This window comes from Tilletiopsis washingtonensis (genome assembly GCF_003144115.1).
Source record: "Tilletiopsis washingtonensis strain MCA 4186 unplaced genomic scaffold FA09scaffold_3, whole genome shotgun sequence".
Taxonomy (NCBI): Eukaryota; Fungi; Basidiomycota; class Exobasidiomycetes; order Entylomatales; genus Tilletiopsis; species Tilletiopsis washingtonensis.
The window spans coordinates 390,309-411,711 of record NW_020312000.1 but is presented as its reverse complement, the minus strand read 5'-3'; the positions used below and the strand labels follow the sequence as shown (position 1 = coordinate 411,711).

The following is a 21,403-nucleotide window of genomic DNA, read 5'->3' as shown; positions in this document are numbered from 1 at the left end:
CGCCGTTGGGCGCGGGTGCATGCTCGGCTGCACTGTCAGCGCTGACGACGAGCAGCGGCGCCGGAGCTTCGTCGTCGCGCACGCCGTGCCCGCTGTCGCTCATCACCGAGGTGGGCCCGTCGGCCGCAGTGGCGCTGTCCTCGGCGGCGTGCGGGCTGCGCACGGCGCTGCCGTGGTTGTGGTCAAGGCTGCGCGTGCTGCGAGCGGCGCTGCTGCTGCGCTTGCGGCGCATGGGCGGGGCGAAGCCGACGCGGTGCAGCGTGACGCGGTGCTCGGCGCCGCCCGAGGAGCGGCCGCGCCTGGAGGAGCGCGGCGAGCGCGGCGTCGAGTCGGGCGAGGGATGCTCGGCCGCGGCGGCCTCGAGCGTGGGCGACGCGCCGGGCAGCGAGGTGCTGCGCTCAGGCGTCGCGCTCATGGCTGCGAGTGGTGGGCGAGGGAGGTGGTGGTGGTGGTGACGCAAGAGCGAGGCGGCGAGATCAGGCACGCGATGGCGATGCGAAGCTCGGCGAGCAGGCACAGAGAGTGGGCGCCGCGCGCGGCACAAGACAAGAGCAGGAGGCCGCGAGTCTGTCCGCTGCCGCCTGCGCACACCGTCAAGCTCAACAAACAGAGACGCCTCGCCTCGCCCATCGCACCTCCCGCATCAGCCCACACAAGCAGGCCTGCATGCTGCTGACCCGCTTGCAGCGCTCAGGGAGCAGCGTGCAGAGCGACGGCGCTCGCCATCAGTATCCGGGGCTTGCTGTGCGGCCGGCGGAGGCGCGGCAAGGGCGCCGCCGCCGTTCTCCACTCCGCCGCGGCGCAGCCGCTCAGGCGCAGCGGCACGGCAGCGTCGGCCTCTGGTGCTGCTGCACCTGCACCTGCTGCAGGCACGACGCCGACGCCGCAAGCAGCCTGGCGCCGGCGCAGCTTGCCGGATGCAGCAAGGCGTGCGCGCGCGGCAGCCGGGCGGTGTGCCGCTTAATCGCAGCGCCTGCAGCCTTCGCCCGGCGTGCGCACGATGAGCGCAGCGCGACCGCCATCCGCCGGCATCGTCCAAGCGGCAGCAGAGAAGCATCGGGGGCGGGCTCGCACGCTCTGCTGCGCGCGCGGAGGCGCATCAAGCATCGCGCATGAAGGGCCGCTGATGAGAGCTCAGCCATGCGGCCATCCGGGACGCGGCAGATGAAGCACGAAGGGGGCAACAGCGACTTGGCGGGCGAAGATCATGCGTCACCCAGGGGTCCGGCCGCGCAGGTGAGACACAGCCGGCGTGGAGGGCCAACAGGAGGCGCGCTCGCCGTGCATCGGATCTCGCACCGTCGTCGTCCTCACTCGTTCTCACGCCAGCGCAGGCGCTCTCACACAGCTCAAACGGGGACAGGTCACAGATGCATGTCATGTTGAGCAGCAGTCGACATCACAGACGGCCTCAGTTCTGCGTCGACGCCGCTGGCGCACGTCCACCGCGTCCACGAGCGGCCGGCGCAGCACCACGTCCGCCCCGTCCGCCCGCCGCGCCACCTCGCGGCTGCGTCGGGACGGCGGCGTCGGCGCGCGGGCCTCGGGGCACATTGCCGCCCAGGGCGCCGTTCTTCGACAGCGAGAGGGCAGCGAGGTGCGGGTTGACGTTGCGCTGCTGCTCAGCGTGGCGCGCAGACGGCTTCTCCTTGCCGCCCGCAACACCGGAGAAGGCCACGTCGGGACGCACGGGTGCGGCACCGGCGGCGGCAGACGGACGCTGCAGGATGGCGACGCCGCCGGGTGCGCGGGGAGCAGCGGGCGCCGCGCGCATCATGTTCGGCGGACGAAAGGGCTGGCCCACGCCATTGCCGGCACCGCGGCCACGGCCACGGCCACGGCCGGCCGAGGCACCTCCGCGGCCGTTGCTCTCGCCGACGGTGCGCTCGAGCGGCGACGCAGCGTTGCCGTTCGTGGCGGCGGAAGTGGGCCCGCTGACGAACTGCGGCTGCGTCAGGTTGAGGATGGCGTCGAAGGCCAGCGTGGCGCCACGGTACGGGCTGCAGCGGTCGCCAAGGCGCGAGCCCGAGAGGAACGGCAGGTCGAAGACGACGTCGACGCTGCTGGTGTTGAGGCCGATGACCACGCCGCGCGCGCTCATGGGCACGTTGCCCGAGTCGGCCACGACGATGACACGGTCGCCGAGCTCGAAGCGCTGCGCCTGCAGGCGGAAAGGCGCGTGTGCCGGCTTGAGCAGCGCCGTGCGCGGCATGCCCTTGATGATGGCCCGCTTGATGCCCGAGCTTGTGTTGCCGTCAGCGTCGGCCTGAGCGCGCGCCGCCGCCAGCCGCGCCGTAAAGGCCTCGATGACCTGCACCGTCTCGCGGCCGAGCTGCTCGGCGTACAGCGGCACAGCCTCAAAGTCGCGCACGCCCTTCTCCTTAACCCAGGCGGTCAGCGCACGCATGCGCGTGTCGACCTCGCTGGGCGCAAAGAACTGCGACGCGTCGCGCAGGTCGCCGTTGCGGTTGTTGAGCACGTCGATGACCTCGGGGAAGGCCGCCTGGGAGAGAGTCAGCAAGGGGCAAGGAAGCAAGCACCATGCGACGCACCTTGTACTCATTGACCAGCGCAACCGTCTTGTCCGAGAACTCCCAGCCGTTGGCAGACTTGCGCGAGTAGCCGAGCACCTTGCAGCTGCGCGCCTCGAACTTGAGCGCCAGGCCGACATTGACGCGCTTGCCGTTGTGGTCGAGCAGCATGGTGCTCGTGAGCTTCGACAGCGCCAGGCCGGACATCTGAACCTTCTTGGCCACGACGTAGGACGGGTAGTAGTGGTCAAGCGTGCGCTCGGCGACGAGGTTGTGGATCGCCGTGTTCTCCTTGACCTGGTTGGGGAAGAAGGCAATCTCGATGGCCAGGTCCTTCTTCGTCGCGGCCACGACGGCCGCCGGCGCACCGTACGGGCGCTCGCCGAGGAAGAAGACCTTGCTGCGCTCAGGGAACTCAATCGAGAGCTCCTCGGCGCGGCGCTCGACGGTGCGCGTGTCCTCCTGCACGACCTCGGAGACGGCGAGCTGCAGCACCTGCTCGACCTCCTTGTCGGCCGACGACTCGTAGTCCTTGACAAACGAGCCGTCGTCCATGCGCTGCAGGCCCTTGAGCGGGCGCACGTGCAGCAGCACGTCAACGGGGCCCGTCACGATGCCGTAGCGCTTGCTGTAGTGCTGCTGGATCTGCAGCGCCTTGCGGCGCCAGTTCGAGTCGGGCTTGTGCGGCGTCGACACGACGCGGCCCTGCACCATCTCGTAGCGGAAGAGCTCGTCGGAGATGGCCACGCAGAGGCCCTCTGCGAGATAGGGGTAGTGCGTGAAGGTGCGCTGCCCGACGAGCGCCGCCGCCACCTCCTCGCTCTTGTGCCCCTCGTAGCGGTTCTGCACGCGCAGCACGACGCTGGCCGCCTTGCTCTCGCTCTGGAACACGTTGATGCCGTGGAAGTCGATACGCCCAACGTGCGGGATCGTCTGCATGCTCGGGAAGCCCGCCAGCGCGCGCTTGCCCAGCTCGACGCCCTCGCACAGGCCCTTGACGAGCTCGCGCCCGTTGAGCGCCGGCAGCTGGAAGTCCTCGATCTTGGCGCGCGAGTGCACGATGTCGGGGAAGACGCCCGGCAGCGAGCTCGGCAGGAAGTACTCGCGCTCCGTGTCGAACGTGAGGCGCGTCGCGGCGCCGAAGCCGTTGCGCGAGCGCTCGTCGGCGGTCAGCAGGCCCTGGCGCTTGTCGAGCGCGCTCAGCAGCCGCTTCTCGTCGATGAAGGGAATCTTCACGACGGCCTCCCAGTCCTGCTTCTTGCCGTTGAGGTCGGCCTCGAAGTCCGAGGGGTAGAAGTCGATGATGGGCGAGGCCGGGTCCGTCATCAGATCGCGGAACGCCTCGGGGATATGCGAGCTGCTCAGCGCCGGCAGCACGCCCATGAGCTGGTCGAAGGGGCGGAACGGCTTGCCGAGGTCGAAGTCAAACTTCATGTCGAGCACCGGCAGCAGATCCGAGATCTTCGGCGCGTAGTGGTAGTCGTAGAACCAGCCCCACGAGGCCACGCCGTCGTAGTAGTAGTGCAGCACCCACTGCAGGCCCTCGATGTAGCGGAACGCGAGCTGGCGCATCGCCTTCTCGTCCTGGAAGTCGATGTGCAGCTTCTCGCGGTAGTAGTCCGTCTTCCACACGTGCATCTTCTCGCCGAGCTTGCGCAGCCGCAGCTCCTCGGCGTCCTCCTCGTCCGACTCCTCGCTCTCGGCCGCGGCGTGCTCGTAGCGCTGCAGCACGCGGTCCGAGGACTTGATCTTCTCCGCCGAGTTTAACAGGACGCCAGACTCGGCCTCGTACGTGATGGCCGTGGCCGGCGCGTCGGCGACGGGGTCGTACTCGTTGAAGCTGACGCCGAGGCCGAGCGCCTCGGTCAGGCCGGAGAGGAAGCGCTGGTCGCGCGCCGGCAGCATCGGCGGCAGGAAGAGCTCCTGCGGCGCGTCGACGGGGTCCTTGCGCAGCGCGAGCACAAAGTCGCGCACCTGCTGGAAGAGCCCTTGCTGCTCCTTGGAGAGCGCGAGCTTCTGCTTCTTGCCCTTGGGCTTCTCCTGCTTGCCCTTGTACCTGCAAGAAGGGGTCAGCGGTCGCCGGGCAGCACATCAACGCACAACTCACCAGCTGGAATCTGCGTACTCGTTCTCAAACTGCTCCGCCTCGAACTTGGTCAGCTCGGCAAGAACCAGCTGCAGGCGGTCGACGCGCAGCGTGCCGTCCTCGTTGATGTAGCCGCCGGCGACGGGCAGCACGCTCTTGTAGATGGCGAAGAGCATCGGCAGTGCGCCCTCGTTGATGTGCAAGCCGGGCAGATGCGGCAGGAAGTCGTTGCCCACAAAGATGTTGAGCAGAATGAAGTCGTCTATGATGCGTTCCAGCGAGTAGTCGAAGGGCAGTGTCGAGCGCAGCTCCTGGAACTCCATGTCGAGGTACTCGCGGAAGAGGGAGAGGTGCAGCAGGAAGAAGTTCTGCGACTCGAGCCTGCAGCAGGTGTCAGCAGTGACCAGTCACACGGGCCGCGCGCGCGCTCACCCGCCCCGAGACTTCTTGCGCGGGCCGAACTGCACCTCCTCGCGCAGCAGCGCAAAGTGCGGGTCGTGGCTGAGCAGGCCCAGCATGATGAGGTCGGCATCGAGGCCGTAGAGGCAGTGGCGCACGTTCGGGTTGTAGCCCGGCTGTGCCTTGGCGAGGCGAATGTACTCCATGATCTTGTGCTCGCCCTCACCCGGCACCTCGTGGCCGGAGAGCACCACCTCGACGCCCCGCCAGTTCGAATCCTCCGTGACCTTCTTGGCGAGGAAGTACTTGAGCTGCTGCGACAGGCGCGCCATGAATGGTGTGCCTGGTGCAGCGTCAGTACGGGCCACCGCAGACGCGCCAGCATCTAACTCACCCGGCGTGATGCAGTTGCTGTCGAACGCAGCCTCCTCAGGCATCTCCTCGCCCCGCCGCTCGGCCTTGTCGCGCACCTCCTTGGCCTCCTTGGCCGTGCGGAAGCGGCGGCTGCGCTGCTGGTTCATTTTCGCGCGCGGCGCGACGCCGTCGACGGCGAGGAACATGAGCTTCTGCGGCTTGATCTTGGTGAAGATGTGCTCGATGTAGGAGAAGACGGCGAGGAATATGTCGGCCTCGGTGATGCGGAAGTGCGCGTCGTTGTCGTCGGGGTGCGAGCAGTTGTGGATGATGCCGTTCATGTCGAGGTACAAATTGTCGAACTCGGGGATCTTGTTCTCCTCGACGAGCTGGCTGATGAGCGGGTAGCGCTCGCTCATGCTGCGGAAGAACTTGGGGATACCTGGGGTGGGGTGGTGAGCAGAGGCGCGGCGGGTGTGTGAGGCGCAACTCACCCATGGTGGCGGCGGTGTCGGGATGCTGGAAACTAGAGACGGGTGACCGGGATGTGGCAGGCAGGTGACTGGCGTGCAGATGCGAGGGTCGAGGTGGTGGTGGCGGCGAGCGCGCGTGTGAGGGCGGTCAAGGGCAGGCGCGAGCGGCAAATAGCGGGACAGGCAAGCGGAACGGGCGGTCGGGGAATACAGCCAGAAGCACAGCGCGAGGAGCCAGATGTCGAGAAGCGAGGCGAGTGATGGGCCGGGACAGGGATGTGGGTGGCGAGAAGGAGGGGCGTGCCAGGCGGAGGCGTGACTCTTGGGTGCGTGCGCCTGCTGCAGGCGGCAGCTCCCCCACGCTGCGCCACGCTCCGGCGCCTGCCTCTGCCAGTGCCAGCGCGCCGTGAGGGTCCAGGAGGCGCTTGTCGGCCGAAAAGCAGCGCTGCCTAAGCGCACCCCGCCCCTCCACCCAGCAGGCCCAGGGCGGGAGCGACTCTGCGCTGACTGAGCCGCGGCTGCGCCGGGCCGCGCCGCTGCGCAGCCCGCCGTCGCAAGCCCTCATGCGGCTGCGCAGCTTGTCGATGCTCGGAGTAGCCTGCGACAGAGAGATGTCGCAGCAGCACGGTGAGGGAGGCAGCAGCAGCGACGGCAGGCGCGGTGTGCCTATCGCGTGCCGCGCGCGCCGCCGGACGTAAGGCCGCGAGGCTGACGACGCGCTTGGGACAGCGGAGCCGCGCGGCGGCGGCGGCGCAGCGCGCGCACAGGCGCCGTCGGCCTCGGTCAGCTCGGCGCTGCGACCTTCTCGTCGTCGTAAGCAGCTGCCTCAGCTCCACCACCACCACCACCCGCCGCAACCGGCGCACACTCTCGCTTCCACTGCACCTGCCACTCCCGCTCCCGCGCGCCGAGCGCCGTCCACCCCGCCTTGCCCTCGCCACTCCCTGTCCCTCCTCGTTCCTCTAATGATCCCCTCGCCGCAGCGGCTGGCGGCTGCGTCGCGCGTGCGTGCCGCCTTCGCCGCCCGGCCGCACAGCAGCGCCCATGCCTCCTCCTCGCTGCTGCCGACGCCGTCGCGGGTGCTGCGCCCGAGCGCCGCCGTGCGCCCGGCCCGCGCCGCCGCATTTGCCACGTCGTCTCGCCACCTGGCACACGCGCGTGAGCCGCTGCTCGTCATAGCTCCGGCCTCGCTGCGCGCCTTCTCGAGCGCGCGGCCAGCACTGCTGCCGCGGCACAAGAGCAAGCTGCCCGTATTCGCAGAGCAGGACGTCGATGCTGAGCAGCAGCGCGTCTCGGACGCGGCCGAGAGCGCCGTTGCGGCGCGAGGGCACGGCGAGGCGGCAGAGGTGCGCGCCGACTCGGAGTCGTCGGGCTCGTCGAGCGGCGATGCGTCGGGCTCCTCGGGCGAGCGCAGCAGTGCCGGCGGCTCTTCCTCTGGCTCCGGCAGCGGCAAGTCGGGCAGCGGCGGCAGCGGCAGTGGAGGCAGCGGCAGCGGCGGCTCCAACTCCACCGCCATGTCGCGCCAGACGGTGCCGGCCGTCTACCCGCAGGTGCTGGCGCTGCCCATCACGCGCCGCCCGCTGTTCCCCGGCTTCTACAAGGCCGTCGTGATCAAGGACAAGCAGGTGTGCGCGGCGATCAAGGAGAGCATGAAGCGTGGCCAGCCGTACATCGGCGCCTTCCTGCTGAAGAGCGAGGACGACGACGCAGACACGATCACCGACCTCTCCAAGGTGCACCCCGTCGGTGTCTTTGCGCAGATCACGAGCGTGTTCCCGGCAGAGCGCGACCGCAGCAACCGGCCGAAGGACGGCAAGGCCGAGGACTCTGACGACGAGGGCCTCACTGCCGTGCTGTACCCGCACCGCCGCATTCGCATCGACGAGCTGATCAACCCGGATGGTGCTGGCGCTGTGCCGCCGGTCGGCGCTGTTCCCGACGTGCCCTCGGCGATCCCGGGCAACGAGTCCGAGAGCGGCAAGGGCCGCAGCGCTGAGGATGCCGTGGCGACGCGCGTGGCTACCGAGAATGACGCGCCGACGGAGCACATTCCGTCGCACGGCGCGCCGTTCCAGACGTCGTTCCTGCACGACTACAAGGTCTCGCTCGTCAACGTGACGAACCTGCAGGCCGCCGAGTACAAGAAGGACAACGAGGTCATTCGCGCGATCAAGGCGGAGCTGATCACTGTCTTCAAGGACATCGCGCAGCTCAACCCCATGTTCCGCGACCAGATTGCCAACTTCAGCATCTCGCAGGGCGCCGGCAATGTGTTCGAGGAGCCCGACAAGCTCGCAGACTTTGCCGCGGCCGTGTCGAGCGGCGAGGTGGGCGAGCTGCAGGCCGTGCTCGAGTCGCTCAACATCGAGGACCGCCTGCGCAAGGCGTTCGAGGTGCTCAAGAAGGAGCTCATGAACGCGCAGCTGCAGAGCAAGATCTCCAAGGACGTCGAGGCCAAGATCCAGAAGCGGCAGCGCGAGTACTTCCTGCACGAGCAGCTCAAGGGCATCAAGAAGGAGCTCGGCCTCGAGAGCGACGGCAAGGACCGCATGGTGGAGAAGTTCAAGGAGAAGGCGCTGGCGCTCAACATGCCCGAGGCGGCGCGCAAGGTCTTCGACGAGGAGCTGAGCAAGCTGCAGACGCTCGAGCCCGCGGCGAGCGAGTTCAACGTGACGCGCGGCTACCTCGACTGGCTCACCAGCATCCCGTGGGGCGTGCACTCGCCGGAGAACTACTCGATCGCCAACGCGACCAAGGTGCTCAACGACGACCACTATGGCCTGAAGGACGTGAAGGACCGCATCCTCGAGTTCCTGGCCGTCGGCAAGCTGCGCGGCACCGTCGAGGGCAAGATCATCTGCCTCGTCGGCCCGCCCGGTGTGGGCAAGACGTCGATCGGCAAGTCGATCGCGCGCGCTGTTGAGCGCCAGTTCTTCCGCTTCAGCGTCGGCGGCCTGAGCGACGTGGCTGAGATCAAGGGCCACCGGCGCACGTACGTCGGCGCCATGCCCGGCAAGGCCATTCAGGCGCTCAAGAAGGTCGGCACCGAGAACCCGCTCGTGCTCATCGACGAGGTCGACAAGATCGGCCGCGGCCACAATGGCGACCCGTCGTCGGCGCTGCTCGAGATGCTCGACCCCGAGCAGAACGGCAGCTTCCTCGACCACTACATGGACGTGCCCGTGGACCTCTCGCGCGTGCTCTTCGTCTGCACGGCCAACACGCTCGACACAATCCCGCAGCCGCTGCTTGACCGCATGGAGGTCATCGAGGTGTCGTCGTACACGGCCGACGAGAAGCGGCACATTGCCAAGGGCTACCTCGCGCCGCAGGCCAAGGATGCCAGCGGCCTCAAGGACGCCAACGTGACGCTGTCCGACGAGACGATCGAGTTCCTCATTAAGCACCACGCGCGCGAGAGCGGCGTGCGCAACCTGCGCAAGATGCTCGAGAAGGTGTACCGCAAGATTGCCTTCAACATCGTTCGCGACCACGGCGAGGCCGTCTTCCCGGAGCCGACGGAGGAGAGCAAGGCGTCCGCCGCCTCGTCTGCCTTCCCGGGTGCTGAGCCTGTGGCGCAAGATCCGGCGACGGCAGCCGGCGGCGCCAAGAGCGATGCTCAGTCCGTCGTGCCGCCGCCGACACCTGGCGCGGAGGCCGAGTCGTCGAGCAGCGGCAGCAGTGAGGGCGCAGATGCTTCGCGGACACAGGCGCGCGACGCGCCGCCGCCGGCTGCGGCCAAGACGACGACGGAGCCGCGCAAGCCCATGTCGGTGCCGGACTCGGTATCCGTGGACATCTCGATCGAGTCGCTGCGCGAGTACCTCGGCCCGCCGGTGTACCACAAGGACCGTCTGTACACACGCAGCATGCCCGCCGGTGTCAGCACAGGCCTGGGCTACCTCGGCAACGGCAGCGGTAGCCTGATGCCCATCGAGACGACGATCATGCCGGGCAAGGGCAGCCTGCAGCTGACGGGCAAGCTGGGCGATGTGATCAAGGAGAGCGCCAACATTGCGCTGAGTTGGATGAAGAGCAACGCGCATGCGCTCGGCATCACCAAGGAGGAGAGCGAGCGCCTGCTCGACAGCCGCGACGTGCACCTGCACATGCCCGAGGGCGCCATCGGCAAGGACGGCCCGAGTGCCGGCGTGGCGTTCGTGACGTCGCTCGTGAGCCTGCTCACCGACCGCACGCTGCCGACGGATCTGGCGATGACGGGCGAGGTGTCGCTGCGCGGCATGGGTGAGTGATCCTGCCGTGGTCCATGCTGCCGCAATGCTGACCAGCCCGCGCTCCAGTCCTGCCCGTCGGCGGTCTCAAGGAGAAGCTGCTGGCCGCACACCGCGGCGGCATCACCAAGCTCATCCTGCCGGCGTCGAACCGGCCCAACGTCGAGGCCGACGTGCCCGAGGCCGTGCTGGCGGCGCTCGACGTGCACTACGTCGCCAACGTGTGGAGCGCGCTCGACGTGGCCTTTGGCGAGGGCCCTTGGAGCGAGCGTGCGCGCGAGATGAAGGGCCAAGAGGACGCCGAGGAGGCGTCGGACAAGCAGAAGCGCGACGAGGCACGCAGCCGGCGGCAAGAAGAGGCTGCTCGGAATCAAGACGGGTGAGTCGTGCTTTGTGCCAGAAGTTGTGCCTGTGCTGAGTCCCTTCGCAGCGCCAACCAAGATCAGCCGACCGCCTAGACCGCTCTGTACCGCCGGGCCTGCATCGACGTGACTCCTCACCGCTCCGCACAGCACGTGTCATATCCTCATGTCTCTCTTTCATCGCCGTGTGCCCACGAAGCAATCACCGCATGCCACCATTCACCCGCCAGCGAGACGCGCGTGGCGCGCTGCACATGAGAGAGAGAGGCCGTGCTGATTGTTGCATTACGAGGGCATTATGAGGTTACGAGAAGGACATGTGCGCGCAGGGCGATGCCGTGTGTGCTGAGAGCAGGACGTGCGTCAGCTGCGTGGCCCGCGCGTGTGCACCTTCGCGGCGTCCCACTCACACGCCGCTCTAGGCCTTGCCGGCCGTCTCCTTCTGCAGCTGCTCGGGCGACTTGTCGTGGTTGGCGCCCTTGACGGCCTCCTCGGAGTGCGTGGCGCCGCCCTGCTCGCCGCCCTGCGACTGCTGCGCCTGCTGCGTGGTGCGCTTGGCGAGCTCCTCGGGCGAGAGCGAGTGGTCGTCGTGCTTGGCGGCCTCCTCGGACGCCGTGGGCTTCTGCAGGACAGGACGCGCGAAGCATCAGCGTGAGGTCCTCTGGCGCAGAAATGGCATGCGCAATGCCGATGTGGCGCAGCAGGAACGCAGCAGGTGCTGCCGCTGCGCCGCTCGCAGTGCACACGCTTCTAGCGGCCCGCGCCGGTGCTCACCGAGTAGAAGCGCACGCTGGCGGGAGCGGCGGCGCGGGCGGCGGCGGCGCGCGAGAGAGCGGGTGCGATGCGGGCGAGCATAATGGCTTGTGAGAGAGAGGGTGTTGAGGTGTGTTGGCTGGTAGTGGCTGCTGGCAGATGATGTGGAGAGGAAGGTGGGTGCAGCGAGGCATGCGCGGCGCTCGAGAGGCGCGCACCGCCCGCCGCAAGGCCGGCGCACCGCATCGTCACCGCGCCCCAGATCTGCGCCTGACGCTGCCCTCGTGCTTATGCACCCGCACGCCTCGTGCCCTGCATCGAAGCCCTTGGCCCCGCGCAACAGGCAACTCCGGCGGGCCCGTCCAGACGGCGGCGCGTCTTTGGTCAGCGGCGCGCGTCGACGTCGGCGCCGGCGGGGCGGAGCATGCGGCGCATCGCCTCGCTGGACCCCCGACGGCCATGCCCCGAATCGCATGCGGCTTCTCCCGAGGCTGCATGCTGGCCCTCGGAGCTTTGCTGTGCGTCGAGCCTGCCCGCAACGTGCGCAGCCGGCGGCAGGCGCGCTGCTGCTGGCAGCGGCAGCGGCGGCGGGTGTGGAGGCCACGCGATGCTCCGCCAGCGCGCCGCCGCCGCCCGCTCGCAGACCCTGCCGCTAGCGCACACCGCTCGCGACGCCCTCGAGCCGCGCCGCTCCCTCGCACGTCTTCGAGAGCTCTCAGCTCGCTCACTCACATGCAGTTGAAGCCTCCAGCAGCGCACTCAACGCCCAGGGATCAGCGCCCAGCGATGAAAGGTCTGCGGACGAGGCGGAAGAAGAAGGTCAGGCATGCAGCGCATCGCGGCATGACGTCACGCGTGCGCGTCGCACGTGATGCGCTCCGCCGAGACGCACCCCTCACTGGCCCCTCGACGGAGCTCGCACATCGATGAAGAGAGATTGACGGGAGATACTTTTGGCCTCGAAATGTAGGTAGACATCTCTGTAACATTCAAGCAGAAGCTGAAGCGCCGAGGCGATTCTCGTGCTGCGCGGGTCACGATCTCGGTGTCGTCGAACATGCAGCATGCTGGGCCTTCAGGCCGCTCAGCCATCCGAACAAAGCTGCGGCAGGGCAGCTGCAGTTGCATGCCCCTGAGTGAGCCAGAGCCGAGCCGGGCACGTACAAGCGTCAGGTGCAGGCTTGCAGCATCGCTCGTCAGCGGGCGGTCCTGGTCACACGGATCAGTCGAGAGGGCGAGTGGCTGATTAGAATGTGCTTGCAGATGCGGCAGGCAACGAGTTGAGCGTTTGAGGGTGATACAAGTGGGCTAGTGGACCGGGACGTGATACTGAGGAGCAAGAAGGTGCGATGATGAGAGATGCTGTGTGACGTCGAGGAGCGGGCAGAGGCGGGAACGAGGCAGCACGAGGCGAGGATGGCAGCGTGCGCTGCTGCAGACGCGGGGGGCGCCTGGTCTAGGTACGGAATGGGAAGCGAGATGACTAGAGGACCTGGCGGTTGACGCCGTCCTGTGACCGCTTCATCGCGGCTTGTTGATGAGATCCAGAAACTCCTGGCGCGTCGCCTTCTGGCTGCGGAATACGCCGAGCATGCAGCTCGACACGGTCTGGGCGCCGACCTTCTGCACGCCGCGCATCTCCATGCACATGTGCGACGCCTCGACGACGACGGCGACGCCCTGCGGCTGGATGGCCTCCTCGACGGCTAGCGCAATCTGCTTCGTCAGGCGCTCCTGCACCTGCAGCCGGCGCGCAAACGTCTCGGCGATGCGCGCCAGCTTCGACAGACCAATGACGAGGCGGTTCGGCAGGTAGCCAATGTGCACCTGCAGAGTGTCAGATGTGCGCCACTCCTGGCAGCAGCAGCACTGCTCACCTTGCCGCGGAAGGGCACCAGATGGTGCTCGCACAGACTCGAGATCTCAATGTCGCGCACAATGACCATCTCGTCGTGGTCCTCGTCGAAGACGGCGTTGGAGATGACGTCTGCGAGATGCGGGCCCATCAGCAGCTGTTGCGCGAAGAGCCGAAGCGGCACGCGTCGCGCCAAAGCAGGACGAGCTCTGCCCTGCCTGCGTCCGCTTCTGCCGCGACTCACCACTCAGCCGCTCCTCATAGCCCCGCGTCATCCACAGCAGCGCCTTCGCATAGCGCTCCGGCGTGCGCTTCAGGCCCTCGCGGTCCGGGTCTTCGCCCAGACACTGCAGAATGGTGTGCACGGCGCCCGCCAGCCGTGCCTGGTTCGCCGCGGCCTGCGCCGGCGTGTGGTTCAGGCGGTCGAGCGTCGCCTTGGCTGCGAAGGAGAGAAGCGTGAGTACGTCGCGGAGCCAGCATTCAGAGCCTGCTTCCACGCCCCGCGTCTGCCAGGCGTGAGCACCTCGCTCTCCACTCACCGGGCCAGCCGAGGCCGTCCTTGTCCATGACGGGCGTGCGCGTGCCGCCGAAGCTGCTCTGGCGGCTGAGCAGCGCCGTCGATGGCCCGCCGACACGCGGCTGGGTACCGATGCCTGCGAGGCTCAGGTCGCGCATGCTGGCGACGCTCTGGCCCAGCTGGTCCTGCGCCTCGGCACGCCGCGCCTCCTCCTCGGCGTCGCCGTCCTCGGACGCTGCGGCGCCGTTGAGGGCATCGCCAGCTGCCAGCTCGGCGGCGGAGGGCCGGCCAGAGCCGCAGTCGAGGCCGTTTCCGGCCAGCGCGTGCGCCGAGGACGAGGCTGCGCCGGGCGACGGCCGCAGGCTGGCATCGTCGAGGTTGGCGCGCTCGAGGGCGCCGGAGAAGAAGCTGTCGAAGAAGGCGCGGCCCTCGGCCATGCTGGGCGTGTGTTCGGCGGAGACGCAGCTGAGAGAGTGGCAGAGGTGACGCGGCAGTTGCGGTCGAGCTTGGGCGTTGTGAGGGTGCTGAAGGAAGCAGGCTGGCGAGAGGGCGCCAGCATCAGTCCCCTGCAGCAGAGTCGAGTGCAAGCGGCCAAAATGTGGCCGCCGGACGCTTCCTGCTCCGGCCGCACCGCCGCTCGGCGCGGGCACGCCGCCAGTCTCCGCACGCCGCTCGGAACGCGGAGAAGCGGCCGCAGGCCGTTCTTCGCGCCGCCGCCGCCGAGCCAGCGCTCTCTGCCCTCCGCTCTGCCCTCGCTTCCAACGCTGAGCTGCAGCTGAGAGATGTGGCACGTTCCTCAGGCTAGACATGCAGCAGGCACAAGTGGCTGGCCCGGCGACGAGACCGTGCGACGTCTCTGTCTGGCACCGCACGGACGAGTCTGCGTCAAGAGACGTGCGGCGCTCTCGGCAGCGTCGTCGGGCAGACGAGGCGGCCTCGTGGCCATTCGTAGTCTGCGCCTCATCGTGGATGGGAATTGACGCTGACTGCGAGGAGCTGCTGCTGCGCTCTGGTGCTCCCTGCGGAGGAGCAGCACGACGCTTCATGCGCCAGACCCTTGCCCGAATCAAGATTTTCGCGCCGCCGTTCTCACAAAATTTCACAGGCGCGGCGCGCGCCCAGCTGCGCTCAGCGGCATGGCCAGTCGAGCTCGACGTGCGGGCGCCACAGCTCCGTCTTGTGCAGTGAGCAGAGCATGTGGCCTGTGTTATCACTCCAGCCCACTGCTGCTGCTTCAGCGTCCTCGAGCGGGGCGAGGTCCAAGGATGCGTCGCTGAGGGAGCTGGCCGAGAATGCGGGTCCGACGCGTCGCGCGCGTAAGCCGCGGCCGGCGCCGCGCGGCGCAGCGAAGAGGCGGCGGCACGGCAGCGGCGAGCGGCAGGCACGCCGCCCGCGGCCATCTCGTCGTCCCAGCAGCTCCGGGCGTGCCCCGTTCCGGCGCGGGCGCGACGCGGCGCAGCACCGTCTGCACCACACGCTCCCTCGCCTTCGCAGGCCCCTCATTCACCCACGCCCCGCGCACACAGCACCGCCGCCGCATACCACATACCCCGGCTGCCGTGCCGTGCCGCGCATCACCCACCCGCACACTCGCCTCGCCGCCGACGCCGCCGCTGTCCGTCCCACGCGCGCGTCTGCTCCGTCCGTCCCTCCGACCTGCACCCTCCATCCAGCGCCGCCGCATCGCATGCACCCGGCCCCGCACGCGGCCACGCGGCACGCCTCATGATCTCGCCCACGCGGGCCGCTGCCGCGCCGCAGCGCGCCTCACCGTCGCTGCCGGCGGCAACGCAGCACGCGCAGCCCGTGGCGTCCACATCGGCACACACGCTTGACGCCGCGCCGCCGCCGCCGCCGCAGGGCGTGTTTGCCGCTTCGCCGCGGCCGGCGCCATCGCCCGCGCTGCCGGCGCCTGCCGCTGCCGAGCCGCAGTCGCAGGCCGATGCAGATGCCGCGGCGGACGCGGCGGCGGAGGAGGCCATCGCGCGTATGGGACTCAGCCCGGCCGATGCTTCGCTGCTCGCGTCGCTCTCTGCATCAGACCACAATGCCGCGGTCGAGCTGCTCGCGGCGCTGGGTGCGCAGATCAAACCTGAGCCGGGCGATGACCAGCAGGCACTACATCCGTACGATGGCGCTGCTGGCGCGCCGGCCGGCGACAGCGAGGGTGACGGCATGCGCGACCTCGCCGCGCTGACAGGCATCCCGATCGCGTCGGTCTGGTCGAACTCTGCGCCGCCGAGCCTCGCGGCTCACAGCATGCACTCAACGCCGCAGCCCTTCTCGCGCCCGCGCTCGCCCGATCCGCGGCCAGACAGCGAGCCGCCGTTCCACTCCTTCTGGAACACGCCGCCGCCGTTTGCGCATCCGCTTGCGCCCGATACGGCAGCACCTGCGGCGTATGAGGCGGCGCCGGCGTCGCTCGGCGAGCTGGCGCCGGAAGTCAAGGCGCCGACGCCGCCGCGGGAAGCGTCACCCGGGCCCATCGCAGCGTACGCAAAGCTCGAGTTCCCGGGCTTCAGCTACTATCTGCAGACCCTCTCTGTCACCATCGGCCGACGGCCGGCGCACATCGCCGGTCCCGAGCCCGGCGCGGAGAAGCACACGCACCTGACGGGTCTCGATCGTGTCGACGGCGACGTGGACGTGGATCTCGGCCCTCTCAAGTCTATCTCGCGCCTGCACGCGCGCATCTTCTATCGCAGCGCCGCAGAGGTGCCGTGGGATGCCTGGAGCCTTGCGCCGCGCGAGGAGGCCAGCTTTGTGTTTCAAGTGCTCGGGCGCAATGGCGCGTTCGTCGATGATGTCTTTGTTGGCAAGGACGGCATGCTGCCGCTCGGCAAGCGGTGAGTAAGGCAAAGAGCGGCATGGTCAGGCTCGGCTGCAATGCGTGCTCCGGCTGCAGCGCTAACCTGACAGACGCTGACGCCGGTCGCACCCCACAGGACAAAGATCCAGATCGCAGAACGCGTCTTCTACTTTGTCTTGCCGCCCGCAGCCATGCCCGCCCAGCCGGCGCCGCCGTCGCCGACGCGCTCCATCATGATGGGCTCCGTCTCCTCGCTCTCCGACCTCTCCGCGACCTCCTCGTCCTCCTCGGACGAGAGCGACTCGTCCGACCTCTCGTCTGCCGAGGAGGAGGACAGCGGCGACGATGACAGCGACGACGTCGAGGAGGTTAGCGCCGCGGCTGCTGCAGCTGCTGCCAAGGCGCGGCCACGGCTGGTGCTCAAGAAGAAGGCCAGCACCGACGCCGTGTCTGCAGCGGCAGGGCCCTCGCAGCCGCGCGGCGGCAAGGGCGGCGGCAAGGCGTGGCATGGCAAGTCTGTCAAGTCACATCCCGTGCCGGCGCCTGCGCCGCTTGACAGCGACGACAGCATGGACAGCCTTTCCAGCAGCAGCAGTAGTAGCAGCAGCAGCAGTAGCAGCAGCAGTAGCGACGACTCGGACGCGCAGCCGGCCGGTGGCAAGAAGGGCAAGTCGCCGAGAAAGGGCAAGAAGCCGGCGGAGCCCGCGGCCGGGGCGCAGAAGTCGACGCTGCCCAAGAAGGTTGCGGCAGTGGCGCCAAAGTGGACGACGGGCGTCGGCATCGCTGGGCGCAAGCGCAAGCGTGGCGAGGCCGTGGAAGAGGAAGACGCGGCAGCGCTGCGCGTGGGCACGCCGATTGGCATCGAGGCCCTCGACGCAGAGCGGCGCGCAAAGGCCGCGAAGCGCAAGGCTGCCGCCAGTGGCACAGCGACGCCGGCTGCGGGCACACCCGCGCCGACAGGCGCGCCCGATGCCAAGCCTGGCGCCGCACTGGCGGCGCAGGCCAACGACCCCTCCGGCAGTCTCTTCTCTCCTGCGCGCGCAAAGGCGCTGCTGGCGTCCTTCTCGCCGCCGCCGGCGTCTGCGCCTCCGCGCGCCTCTCCGCTGGCCGGTGCCGCCGCAGTGCCGGCAGCGACAGAGAGCGCGTCGCCCGCCGTCTCCAGCAAGCCACTCGATGCGAGCGCAGCTCTCAAGGCAAAGGTGAAGAAGGCCAAGCCCACACCGCCCCCCGCGGCTGCTGGCTCTGCGCAGCCGTCTGCGAACGGGGCACCCAGCGCGGCTGCAGCTGCAGCACCGTGGGCCAGCATTGCGGGCGGCAGCGCGCCTGCAAGCCCCAGTTTGCAGCAGTCTGCTGCGATTGCACAGGCGGTGCAGGCGTCTCTGGCGCCGCCAGGCTCAACAGTGTTGGGCCCGCCTGGGCGCGTCTCTGTGCAGGCTGCTGGGACGCGGCCTGCTCAGCCTTTGGCAGCTCCAGGCGCTGTTGCGGGTGCGGCGACACCCCGGCCAGTGGTCGCCGGCGCTCAGCCTGCAGGCGTGCAGCGGCCTTTGGGCACGACAGGAGCGGTCGCTGGTGCGCCTCGGCCGCCGACGGCCAATGGACAGCCAGCCGGCGCCCCTGGGATCGCGGCTCGTCCTGCGGTCCCTGGACAGCCCGCCGCGCCTCGCCCAGTCGGGCCGCCAGCTACAGCGGCAAATGGTGCCATCCCGCGGCCTGTCGCGCCCGCCGGCACAGCAGCTGTGCCTGCCGCGGCGGCACCCGCGCGCGCTGCCGACGGGACGCCCATTGCGGCTGCTGCGAAGCCGGCGCCGGGGCCAGAGGAAAAGCCGGATCTCACGAACCAGCAGGTCATCAAGCTCGCGCTCGGCTCGGAGGAGGCGGCGCAGCGCAGCGGCAAGATGACGCTGCAGGACGTGTACGACTACATGACGGCGCGCTGGCCGTGGTACAAGAACAACAACCGCACCAGCGGCAAGGACTGGAAGAGCTCCGTGCGCCACGCCATCACGTCGTCGCGCGACTTTACGCGCATCCCGCGCGCAGCCAACGAGCCGGGCAAGGGCGTCTTCTACGCGCTCTCGACGAGCCAGGCGGCGATCCAGTACCGCGCAGAGCAGGCCGCAGCCGACGCCGCCGCTGCGCGGAACGGAAGTGCGCCTGCTGCACCTGTCGCAGGCACTGCACCAGCTCCGACGGCGCAGGTCGCTGCGCCTGCGGCCGGTCCGAGCGTGCCAGCCGTGGCGCGGCCCGCGCCTGTGGCAGCGCCGGGTGTTGCTGCTGCGCCACGACCAGCCGGCGCGCCCCTGCCGAGACCTCCAGGCAGCGTCGCTGTTCCTGGCCAGGCTGCCGTGCCGCGGCCGCTGGGTGCCCAGACTACGCCGGCGGGTGTGGCGCGGCCGCCAGGCGCGCCTCTCACTGCCGCGCCTCGGCCGCCTGGCTCCACGTTGCCCGCTGCAGCGCCGCGACCGGCCGTGGGCGCAGCAGGTGCGCCAGCTGCACAGCCGAGACCGCCTGGCACGCCGCTTCCAGCAGGTGTCAGGCCAGCTGTCGCGCCGGGCACGCAGCCACGACCAGCAGGCGCACTCCCGCCGGGACAGGTGCGGCCTCCGGGCGCGCCGCAGCCGCGCCCGGCCATGCCGCCGGGCCAGGTGCCTGCCGCCGTAGCGCGCCCGAATGGCGCTCCTGCTGCGACACCAGCCACCGCATCGGCGCCTGCACCCTCGCCCGCGGCTGTGCAGAGCAGCGCCGCGCCCGTTGCTCGGCCTGCCCCAGTGCCGGCGCCTAAACCCAAGGCAGCCTCTCCCGCAGGCACAGCCGCACGGCCGAGTCCGGCCGCCAAGAGCGGCGCGCCGCGCGTGCCGATCGTCATTGGCAACCCGCCGGCCGCGGCCAAGCCTCCGGTGCAGGCCAAGAACGCCATGGCCGGCTCGATCGACGCGCTCTTCGGCGGCCCGCCCATCGTGCATCACGAGGGCAAGCTGTACCTGAGCCCGCAGGTGTTTGGAAAGCTGCCCGCCACCGAGATCACGCGCATTGCCGGACTCGGCGCGCAGGCGGCGCTCCAGGTCCTCCAGTCGCATCTCGTGGCCCACCTGCAGGAGCGCATGCGCTCGCAGGGACAGAAGTCTGCTTCTCCAGCTGCAGGCCGCGCGGCGTCTGCGGCATCGCCTCCAGCTCCGTCACCTGCAGCAGGCGCGTCCACCGCTGCCGCCAGCCCGCCTGCGCCATCTCCCGCACCAGCAGCTGCACCAGTCGTCGCGCCGCGTCCTGCTGCGGCCGCTGGACCACCTCGTCCGGTGGCTCAGGGGACTCCGGTCGGTGCAGCGCGTCCAGCGGCGCCCAGTCCCGCAGGAGCTGCGCCTGTGCGTCCGCCTGCAGGTCAGACGCCGGTTCGCGCTGCCGTGCCGGCTTCTGGTGCAGCTTCTGCGGCACCGCGCCCAGCTGGTGCTCCTGTCGCCGGACAGACGACGCCTCAAGCTCGTCCACCTGGGCCGCCTCGTCCCCTTGCGCCCGGCACACAGCCTGCTCGTCCCGCGACGCCAGTTGCAGGTGCTCCACGCCCTCCAGGCGCCGTTGCGGGCACGCCCGTGCGCCCAGCCGGCACGCCGACTGGCGTTCCGCGGCCCGCTCCCGGGCAGCCGGGATACCGGCCGCCTCCGGCCCCTGGACAGCCAGGCTATCGGCCGCCGCCTGCCCCTGGCCAACCTGGATACCGCCCGCCGGGCACGCCTGGGCAGGGACCGCCTCGCCCCGCGCCTGCGCCAGGCCAGCAGGCAGCTCGGCCGCCGGTAGGCACGGCGCAGCCAGGCGCGCGTCCACCGACGCCTGCTGGTCAGCCTGGAGCACGTCCCCCCACGCCGGCGCAGCCAGGTGCGCGACCTGCTCCCGGCACTCCGGTCGCGCCGGGTGTGCGACCAGCACAAGCGCCTGGCACGGTCGCGCCTCGTCCGCTGCCGCAGGGCACCCCGGGCGCTCCGCGACCTGCTGCTCCTCCAGGCCAACGGCCGCCCGTAGGAGCAGCAGGCGCCCCACGCCCTCCAGGTGCGCAGCCAGCAGCCGGCAGTTCACAGGCGCGGCCAGTCGGCGCAGCAGGCCCGCGTCCTGGGCCGATCGGCACACCAGGCTCTCGACCAGCCACGCCTCAAGGTCCCGCAGGCACCGCCGTGCCACGGCCGCCCGGCGCGGCAGGCTCGCCTGGCATGCGCCCAGCGACTGCACCGGGTGTTGCCGGCGCGCCTGGTCCTAGACCAGCCGGCTCACCTGCCGCGCAGATGGCTCGACCAGCACCGCCGCCGGGCGCACGACCTGCGCCCGGCGTTTCAGTACCAGGCGCAGCGAGACCGGCGACGCCTGTTGCCCGCCCCCCAGGAGCTGTGCCTTCGCCGGCCGGAGCTCCAAGGCCTTCGGCGCCTGGTGCAGGGCCTGTACCCGGCGCTCCTCGTCCTGCGGGCGCAGCAGCCGCGCCGATCCGGCCTCCTGGACAGCCTGGCGCGCCTCGGCCGGCTGGTGTGGCGCCTCCGCGACCTCCATCTGCGCTAGGCGCTGGCCCGCCGCGTCCTCCGCCTGTCGCAGGTGCAGCTGCACCGCAACCGCCGCGACCTCAAGGCGCTGCGCCTTCCCCAGCAGCTCGGCCGGCAGCGCCCGCGCTAGTCAACGGTGTGCCTGTCAATCGGCCTGTCGCACCGACCGCAAGACCCGCACCTCCCGCGCCCGGCACGCCCGCGTCAGCGAAGCCTGCAGGGCCGACACCCACGGCCTCGCCGGCCACTGCGCCGCCTCGAGCTCCCGCGCAGGCGCCCGTTGCAGCTGCACCTGCGCCAGTAAAGGCTCCGCCTGCACCTGCGCCTGCCGCACCGGCGCCGCCGGCGCCTCCAGCAGCCGCTGCTCCGGCCGCACAGACGGCGGCGCCGAGTGCGCCCGCTCCGAGTCCCCAGCCTCCGTCTTCCTCCAGCTGATCCCCGTCACGCGCGCTCCGTTCGCGCGCAGTCACTACCCCGCTCCTGTGGTCCTCCCTGTAATCCAGACTGTACAGTAG

General features: G+C 69.8%; 6 protein-coding genes across 6 annotated transcripts; 3 read left to right on the top strand and 3 right to left on the bottom strand.

The window, feature by feature from the left end:
* The first annotated feature begins 1,818 nt into the window (after positions 1-1,818).
* Positions 1,819-4,587, top strand: FA09DRAFT_186134 (hypothetical protein). The gene is made up of 2 exons (XM_025739365.1): positions 1,819-2,331; positions 2,638-4,587. The coding sequence occupies exons 1-2, from the start codon at positions 2,307-2,309 to the stop codon at positions 4,296-4,298; spliced, it is 1,686 nt and encodes a 561-aa protein (XP_025600713.1). The 5' UTR covers positions 1,819-2,306; the 3' UTR covers positions 4,299-4,587.
* Positions 4,588-5,045: 458 nt separating this feature from the next.
* On the bottom strand, positions 5,046-6,159 carry FA09DRAFT_354387 (putative 5-3 exonuclease; the record flags this gene model as incomplete). The annotated part of the gene is made up of 2 exons (XM_025744840.1): positions 5,865-6,159; positions 5,046-5,812 (listed from the first exon to the last, which is right to left on the bottom strand). Exons 1-2 carry the CDS (start codon positions 5,866-5,868, stop codon positions 5,046-5,048), a joined length of 771 nt encoding a protein of 256 aa, XP_025600712.1. The 5' UTR covers positions 5,869-6,159.
* Positions 6,160-6,661: 502 nt separating this feature from the next.
* On the top strand, positions 6,662-10,633 carry FA09DRAFT_186046 (ATP-dependent protease La). The gene is made up of 3 exons (XM_025739363.1): positions 6,662-10,088; positions 10,145-10,454; positions 10,506-10,633. The coding sequence occupies exons 1-3, from the start codon at positions 6,809-6,811 to the stop codon at positions 10,531-10,533; spliced, it is 3,618 nt and encodes a 1,205-aa protein (XP_025600711.1). The 5' UTR covers positions 6,662-6,808; the 3' UTR covers positions 10,534-10,633.
* A 222-nt stretch (positions 10,634-10,855) lies between these two features.
* FA09DRAFT_336564 (hypothetical protein) lies at positions 10,856-11,292 on the bottom strand (the record flags this gene model as incomplete). The annotated part of the gene is made up of 2 exons (XM_025743900.1): positions 10,856-11,059; positions 11,212-11,292. 2 exons carry the CDS (start codon positions 11,290-11,292, stop codon positions 10,856-10,858), a joined length of 285 nt encoding a protein of 94 aa, XP_025600710.1.
* A 1,136-nt stretch (positions 11,293-12,428) lies between these two features.
* On the bottom strand, positions 12,429-13,999 carry FA09DRAFT_342405 (GTP cyclohydrolase I). The gene is made up of 5 exons (XM_025744547.1): positions 13,730-13,999; positions 13,585-13,698; positions 13,290-13,484; positions 13,068-13,177; positions 12,429-13,017 (listed from the first exon to the last, which is right to left on the bottom strand). The coding sequence occupies exons 2-5, from the start codon at positions 13,610-13,612 to the stop codon at positions 12,712-12,714; spliced, it is 639 nt and encodes a 212-aa protein (XP_025600709.1). The 5' UTR covers positions 13,613-13,698; positions 13,730-13,999; the 3' UTR covers positions 12,429-12,711.
* Positions 14,000-15,287: 1,288 nt separating this feature from the next.
* On the top strand, positions 15,288-20,160 carry FA09DRAFT_345072 (hypothetical protein; the record flags this gene model as incomplete). Its single annotated transcript, XM_025744671.1, has 3 exons — positions 15,288-16,408; positions 16,508-19,433; positions 19,513-20,160. The coding sequence occupies 3 exons, from the start codon at positions 15,288-15,290 to the stop codon at positions 20,158-20,160; spliced, it is 4,695 nt and encodes a 1,564-aa protein (XP_025600708.1).
* Positions 20,161-21,403: the final 1,243 nt, after the last annotated feature.

What these genes read in the sequence shown, in the direction of transcription:
- FA09DRAFT_186134 (XM_025739365.1), top strand. Translation starts at nt 2,307, where the DNA reads ATGACCTGCACCGTCTCGCGGCCGA. An exon ending in CTGCACCGTCTCGCGGCCGA is followed by an intron (nt 2,332 to 2,637) that starts GCTGCTCGGCGT and finishes AGCACCTTGCAG; the next exon opens with CTGCGCGCCTCGAACTTGAG.
- FA09DRAFT_186046 (XM_025739363.1), top strand. Translation starts at nt 6,809, where the DNA reads ATGATCCCCTCGCCGCAGCGGCTGGCGGCTGCGTCGCGCGTGCGTGCC. An exon ending in GGTGTCGCTGCGCGGCATGG is followed by an intron (nt 10,089 to 10,144) that starts GTGAGTGATCCT and finishes CCCGCGCTCCAG; the next exon opens with TCCTGCCCGTCGGCGGTCTC. An exon ending in GCTGCTCGGAATCAAGACGG is followed by an intron (nt 10,455 to 10,505) that starts GTGAGTCGTGCT and finishes GTCCCTTCGCAG; the next exon opens with CGCCAACCAAGATCAGCCGA.
- FA09DRAFT_342405 (XM_025744547.1), bottom strand. Translation starts at nt 13,612, where the DNA reads ATGGACAAGGACGGCCTCGGCTGGCCCG. An exon ending in GGACGGCCTCGGCTGGCCCG is followed by an intron (nt 13,485 to 13,584) that starts GTGAGTGGAGAG and finishes TCTCCTTCGCAG; the next exon opens with CCAAGGCGACGCTCGACCGC. An exon ending in CTATGAGGAGCGGCTGAGTG is followed by an intron (nt 13,178 to 13,289) that starts GTGAGTCGCGGC and finishes CGCATCTCGCAG; the next exon opens with ACGTCATCTCCAACGCCGTC.